Source organism: Melopsittacus undulatus, chromosome 1, assembly GCF_012275295.1.
Source record: "Melopsittacus undulatus isolate bMelUnd1 chromosome 1, bMelUnd1.mat.Z, whole genome shotgun sequence".
NCBI lineage: Eukaryota > Metazoa > Chordata > Aves > Psittaciformes > Psittaculidae > Melopsittacus > Melopsittacus undulatus.
The window spans coordinates 114,127,486-114,135,242 of record NC_047527.1 but is presented as its reverse complement, the minus strand read 5'-3'; the positions used below and the strand labels follow the sequence as shown (position 1 = coordinate 114,135,242).

The following is a 7,757-nucleotide window of genomic DNA, read 5'->3' as shown; positions in this document are numbered from 1 at the left end:
ATGGCATTGTAATTTTGAGGCATAATACTGTTATACTATGCCCACGTTATAGCTTATTTTTTGAAAGCAAGGCACTTACTGTAATAGCAATGCAAACATCTTATGCGCACTTTGATTAACATAAAATAAGTTAATGTTTTGATAAAAACAGTTTTTTATAATTTACATGCCTTTTATAGAAGCAATTGAACATTTCATTTAATACAATGAAAACGTCTGAGTCAGAAGGAACATTATTTTTTTCAGCTGACCATACTGTTAAAGGGGACCTATTTTCCACATTTGCCTCATAGCCATTAACCTAATTTGGCTGAAAAACTGATCCTGCAAGGAAAATGTCCATTTGACAGGAAAAACAAAACAGGACCTATCTCTTAAAACTGCTGAACTAATGGCACTTTAACAGTCTTTACTTCTGATATATGTGATGATTTCTGAATGATGCAGCTGGTAGTTCCCTGGAGTTTATCCTTCCCCTGGGCAAGGTTCGTTAGGGCCATTGCTGCGTTGATCTCCTTCCAGTATGTTTCATCTTTGTTGGTTCCTTTTCTGTTAGCTGCGCTAGATTCAAGCAGTAACAAATATTTACACATACAGCTTACAAAGCCATGTGATGTTAGGAAAAGTGTAATAATAACAACAATAACTTTGGAAAACTGTGAAGTCCTTTACTCACCTTTCACACTTATTTGGTCCATTCTCCAGGGTTTCTGAAAACAGGAAAATAGAAGATGTCTATTTTCTTTTAATAGTTTCTAAAACAAGCAAGTTCATGGAATAGGCATATGGAAAAATAACCCAAGATTAATTCCAAAATTGATAGCAGATTTCCAAATAAAATCTTTGTTTTATCACATATAAAGGGCCAGCTTCATGCAATTGTCTGCCTGAAGAAATCTGCACTGAGCTTGGAGCAGGGCACATGTCAAAAGAAATGCTGTGGGGAGAGACACATGTAAGGTCTGAGACATGACCTTACAGAAATAGGCTTTGGTGAGGCAGAACCTTGCTGAGCCTCAGCACAACTGTGCTGGCAGAACTGGTGCTGAGCCCTACCCATCACATCCCACACCAGCCTATGTGCAGGAAAACCCACACCAGCCTATGTGCAGGAAAAGGTTATCTCACCCATAGTGAGAATAAAGTTGGTCTTGGAGGTTCACCTACATTTTGCAGGGTGATAGAGCTAGTTTTTCAAAACATAAATCACAAGGATGTAAGGAATTGCAAAACTAAAAATAAAAACCAGCTTCGTTGCCCCTCAGTGAATGCCTTCTTGTAAGCACTAAAAATAGCACTTTCACCTATCTACACATGGTGTGTGTGGTTTCTAATGCACCCCTTGCTCAGGCTGCGACTCAGCCACAGAAGCAGGCTGAGAAGAGCACAAGTAACAAGCACACTTGGTTAACAGCCTTCGAGGATGAAGTTGCATCACAGGCATAAGCTATGCTTTCCCATCAAGAGTCACATTTGTTCATTCATTAAGTCCTCACATTGCAGAGAAGCCAGAAATATTTACCAGGTTGAAATGTATAAGCTTTATTCAGTGGGCTTGCTATCCTGACACAGAAACTCACTATAAAGGAGCAAGAAGCCGATGCCTAACTGCAATACCTATGGAGAACAAGTTAAACAAAAGAAACAGAAGTGACAGGAGCACTAAGCAGCTACAGAACCCCAAAAGCCCCTAAATACAACATAAATTCTCATAAAGTAATGCACCTCTTATGAGCAGCACCTCATTGCCAGATTTGCATCAGAGGATAAATTAAATGTTGATATTATCTTTAAACAGAGCTTCCTGTGGAAGAGATCTCATAGTACATTGCAACCCTTGATAGCTCTCCACTTAGGAGTGACTTTGCTCACCACTGGTCAGCAGCCCATTTTCTCATACAGCCAACCGATGTTGAACAGCTCAGCTCAGACACAGCCCAGCACTTGGACGTGACAACTGAAGACCAGTCCCATCAAAGAAATGCAGGGAGACCAGCTGTAATTTCTTAGGTTAGATGTTTGCCAAGCTATTTGATTTAGCAGGCCTCCTAAAGCAAAACAGCTTTATAAATCAATGTCCACAAGCAACCAAGGTTTGCATTTTCTTCCAAAAGAGTGCACCTTAAATAAGTATCTCTTAGGCTCTCCCAGATCAGTGCCTGTATGGTACTCAAGAGGGGGAAGTTCAACCTATGCATTGGAGAGAGAACCAAGGGAAAAAGAAACATTGGATCCAGAGAGAGGTACTGAATGACACCAAATGTCTCCTTCTTCATGCAGCACTTGGCTACAAATAACTTTTCAGCCCTGCCTCATTTTTTTTTAATAGAGACAATTTTAAAGAGGAGCTTTAAGACTGAATAGGTCAGTAGGTATAGAAATGGAAATGGCAAGTAATAATGAGCGTCATTGCCAGAGCAAACCTGGATATAAATACACCTCTCTCAAGCATCTGTCAGTTTCTTTTGCTGTTGGAAAATATTTCCTATGAACAAAAAAATTGCTTGTACAAACTTCTGAGGAAAGTAGGTGTGAATGGTGACACACATTCCAATTCCAGCATTTATTTGAAGGAGTATTTGCAAATATTTTTTACTGGTGTTTAGCCAGCTCTAAAAGAAAGCGCCTTGCCCAGGGTATATAAAAGCAGTAGCAAAGCTAAAAAATAAAATCCAAGAGCAGAAAGCCCACTCTTTAACATCGTTGCAGATTTTTCCTGAATTACAAGTCTTCTTTTTTTCTACTCCATTCAGATTTTATGTTTTTCCAGACAAATAATTTATGTCAAAGAAACTCGAAACTGGGTTACAGTAAAACCATCATTGATAATTTGCAAAGCTCTTGCTAATAAGTGCTGTAAAAGCAAGTTAGTACAATGAAGTCTGAAAATCCATCATTTCAAAGCACAGGCTCCCTTTTTCTTGCCAAAAATCCTTTTCTGCTATACCAGACCTCTGACAGCATATCCCAGTTTGCACTACCATAGCATTCAAGCAGCCCACGTATGTCTGAACAGCCCTTAATGAAGGAAATGAGTGTTACCATCTTCCATCTTTTTTTTTTTGGATGGGGATGACCACATTGAGAGACAAAGACCGTTTCTCATGTTCTCCTTGACATCTTGCCAGTCAAACCAAACTGATCCAACTCCAAAGGAAGGGTAGGGTTCACCTAAATTGCCAGAAATCTGCCATCCAAATCATGTATCTTTATCCAGGCTAGCTGTCCAGACTCCATTCACAAACAATGGAGATGTCCTCCAAGTGTTCTCAACACACCTAATCCCAATGGTCCTGAGTGCTGCTACAAAACCAGACCACAAAGCCCTTCTTAGAAGAGGCACCTCTCCCACTGTTTCCCTTTGGGCAGCATTATCATTCATGTGGCTATGCTGTTAGCTGGATGAGTGTCTCTCCTTTGGACATTAAATTGGTGGTGTAACTACAGCCTTACCTGCTTACCTCAGCCTGGTAGAAATGCAGTCTAGCCATGTCTGGCTCTCCACTGACCAGAGAGGGATCATAGATGACAAGATTTTATCAAATTAAAAAAACAAAGGTGAACCTTGTCTGACAATTTGCTTTTTCATCTTTTGTGATCTACCTCATCTATCCCCAACTCCTAATTAAAGCTTTGGATAGTTAAAGCTTTTGATATATCTGCACAACAAGTGCAAAGTATACTTCAATCGTAAAAGCAACATTTTGGCAAGACTGTTTCATGAGTAAACTGAAAAACAACATTCTCAATATGGAAAGTGTTTGGTTTCTTGAGCATTGTACAACTTGTTATTGATAGGATGTACAATAAAGTTTATTAATAGCATACCACTGGCCAGCACACATAACTATCTGAAACAAACTACAGTTGTGCTCAACAGCATATTTATTACTCAAAACCCAAAAAAAGCTGATGCTGAAGGTGGTTTGCTCTGTCTCAGGAAGCGATGTGCTTCTTGTTAAAAGATGTTGGTAGGCTTTCAGCATACATTTCATACAGGAAGTCTATTTAATATTAAACATCAGAAGCATCTTTTAGTTACAAGGTTTGAAATCATGTAAACCAGTGATTGTTTGCCTTACAATTGCAAAATTGTAAGCACCATGAAAATGGAAACTTAATCATTTATAATTAGGGATTATTATTTATATATCACTTTCTGGTGCTTCATTCTGCTTTCAGTTGCAAGCATCCAGGGAATCAGCTTTTGCCTGGCCAGGAATGTCTCATTCTGCTCTCAACAGCCGTCCAAAGAAACCAACAAGGCGGGATATTTGTTCCCTCTTGTTTATAATAGGAAGTCACTATAAATCACTTACCAATGGAATCCTGTATACCTTTCCATCAGTATGAGTTTTCAGTATACAGTTTACTGTAGCATGCAGTGCCAAGAGTGTAGTCACTGGACAATATCAGCTTTGTGATACAGTATGGGATTTGTCAGGACTCACGTAATTATTAATAATATATGTGGCAATTTTTCTTTTTTTTTTCACCGCAGAATTTCTTCATAAACAGTCAGTGGCTGATCCTGACAGCTCTCTTGCAAGGTAGCTTGCAATCCCATATTAGCGGCAACGGAAATGAGTTTCAGACGTCCAAAGACAACATACCTAAGCAATACTCTGACCATTTCAAAAGCATTTAAGAGCAGAATTTTCCAAGATTTCTTATATTTTAAATGTTTTCTTTTGTTCTGCCACTGTCAGAAAGGCCTCCACAAAAAAAAAATAAACCCCAGGGTTCTTGCAGGCAATCATCTTTAAACTGGACAATTGCATCATGTATGTCTAGCAAATTGCCATTACACCTGACTGTTGTCAAACTAATATACAAATAATTCACAAGAAGATGCACATTTAAGTATATATACAGTGCCCTTTTACACACTGCATCCAGTATTAAGTAAGAAAGCCACAGCGTAAATGCTGTAGCACATATACCTTCTCCAGTTTACAACACACAAAGGCTCCCTGGCTACGTGGTGTTTGTGGCACATTCAAATATTTCAGAACAATTCAGACCTTTAGCGTTTGCCGAGTCCAGACTAGTAACTTTTATATACTTGGATGACTTCAGGGGTGTGATAAATAATGTTAATTACGGTTACGTTTTATTCTTTGGATCTAAGAATTCTGAACTAAGAATATCACGTGTGTGGTGATGAACTGACTTCACCTAAAGGCCCTGCTGGGAACAGCAAAGGAAAGACCAACCACTTACGTAGGACCAAGAAGCATCCACATCGCTCCCCACACACGGTGTTACAGACAGCTCAAGTTGAACTGCAACAACTGGCTTAAAACTCTGCTTTGTGTTATCAGGTAACACTGACAAAGCAAAGATGGCTTGAAACCAACAGGGGAAAGAACGTGTGAATGAGGGAATGCAACACAGAGGGAAGGGTACAGAACATTATGTAGCAGGGAAAATATGGACATGGCAGTCAAGACATAGTAGATCAGCCCCACATGACCACAATACTTCTTAAAGGCACTTAAACATGTACAGATTCCTGATGAATTACACACCTTCTACTCTAGCTTAAAACGAAGGGGAAAAAAAAAACCTGCTGGCCCTAAATGGTGAACACTATAAAATATTTGTTGGTTCAATAAAAGGTCCTGTGTAACTTATCTTCATTTTAAAATTGGAAGTGTTATTCAGCTGTTTCTCTTGCTGCCTCTCTTGAACTTTCTTTTGTTGGTTTTGGAGACTCTGGCTTAACATGTGTTGACCAGCATTTTCAAAACAAGTAAGAAGAGGAAAAAGAGTAAGGAAGAGGAAATAATTTGGGGCAGCAGAATGACAAATGAAGTTTACATGTGTGAGTAAATTAGTGCTGAGATGAGGTATTTCTGTAGGTCACACACACACACCTTGACTCTGGTATTTTCCAAACCGCAGTTTCAGGGCACATACAACTTTCAGGTCTCTGGTTCTTCAAGAACAAAACTGGGTTAACTGGAGCTAATATTCCTGCACTCTTCTGCATTCACACAGCTCCTTTTCTCCCCAAGGATCCCAAAGTAAAACTATGAATCAAATATCACTAACGTTCACCCACATGTGGGGAGGGAAGGTGGCTTAGCCCAGTCTGCTCAGCAGTGCAAGGGAAAGGAACCAAACTATAGCCCAAAGCACCAGATCAGAGTCCGTGGTCTTATAAGAAATGTCATTTAATCTTGGGGCAAAGACTGTAGGATCTTTTGAAAAAAACCCAAAAGAGCAAACTTCAGCTCCTCTAGCTTGAACTGGAGGAAGCTGGAGTTGGCCTTCAAATGCTTACATTTGCAGGGCTCCTGTTTTGAGCCTGATGTGAATAGACAAATGAATTTCTGAATGTGGATACTGCTCAGCCAGTGACCCCACTACCAAAGGCTTTCTACACACAGACAGGGCTCATCCGATCCAACACAGAAACTCTTAAAACCCTTTGTCTTTTGCCCCATCCTCCTAGGTTTCCTCACCCACATAAGACCTACTAAGGGTGATAAGCTCAAGACAGGAAAGCTCATGTTGGAAGAGACTCCAAACCACAGTCTCATACAGAAACGTTCCCCAAACTCGCGCTGGTGGCTGAGCTCCTGCACACCACAGGCCACCTCCACGTGCGACCTGCTCAACGCTGTCCTTTGTGAAACCACCCCTGTCCAGAGCAGGTTCTGTTCTGGGCAGGTTTGTGTGAGAACATCCAGCTGGGGCAGGCAGTGCTTGTGAAGCGGAGCCCTTTGGTGGAGGGACGGAAGTCTCCGCTGGAGTTTCGGATGACCTGCAGCTGCAGACATGGCGAGGCAGTGTGACCCAGGAGTGTGCACGATACCCATCGCAGCTGGTCCAATCTCTGCAGGGTACCTGATTTTTACTGACAAAGATTTATTACCATGTCCTTTTGTTGGGTGGGAGCAGGAGAGCTCTCAGAAACTCGCAGGAATGAGCTCTGGGCCCAGGCCAGAAAACTCCTTTTCAGCAAAGTTTGCATTTACCACTGCACTCTCTTTCTTCTAGGAGGAGGTTATGGAGCAGCTTGTAATGAAGCACCCCCATAGCCCTTTTACCTCACTCTTTTGGCTTCACAGTGACACCAAGTGTAACAACTGACCTGTCATCAGCTGTTACATCCTTTCAGATGAACAAGCTGTATAATGACGATTTATGTTCACAGTGACAGCTATAGTGAATATTTTTCCCTGTTCTCACAGTGTTGTTTTATTTTTCCTAGGAACAGCTTTAGCCCTGGTCTGACCTCTTCTATTAAGACCCATACATTGGGTCTTGCCAGTGTTGGAAATGTCCCTCTGCCATCATCTCAGAGCAAGCCTTTTCAGGGGAATATTTCTTTGATATTCTCTTCTTGCACCAAGACACCAGATATAAGCTTTAACTGTGAGGGGCTGGAACCACTCAAGGCTTTTTCTGGAATACCTGGGAACCTGAAGACTTATTTTCCCTATGCAGCCTGGAGCCTGCTGAAGTGGGATTAGGCATCTAGTTACATTTTAATACATGTGACTTTTATAACATGAGTGTACATGCCCACAGAGACTGCGATAGCTGTATTTTATAAACCGTAAAAGAGAATTGAGTTTGCAAATCTATATTAATATTTGCATTAAGAAGTGAGCTGAAAACCCCACATAATAGTAGACATGGTCCAAATGGTCTTACAGTCCTGGGCTATGCACCTGCATGTAAGAATTTATGAGTTAGCAAACTATATACAAACCTGGTGTAAATCACTTCATTGTTCAGGCTGT

General features: G+C 40.7%; 1 protein-coding gene across 1 annotated transcript in view; it reads right to left on the bottom strand.

Annotated features, from left to right (window-relative positions):
- Positions 1-374: 374 nt before the first annotated feature.
- The window catches only part of MKX (mohawk homeobox), a 45,855-nt gene continuing 38,472 nt past the window's right edge, over positions 375-7,757 (bottom strand). Inside the window, exons 6-7 of the mRNA XM_034066534.1 lie at positions 677-710; positions 375-561 (exon numbers count right to left, since the gene is read on the bottom strand). Coding sequence (XP_033922425.1) covers positions 375-561; positions 677-710 — 221 coding nt within the window. The remainder of the gene's footprint in view (positions 562-676; positions 711-7,757) is intronic.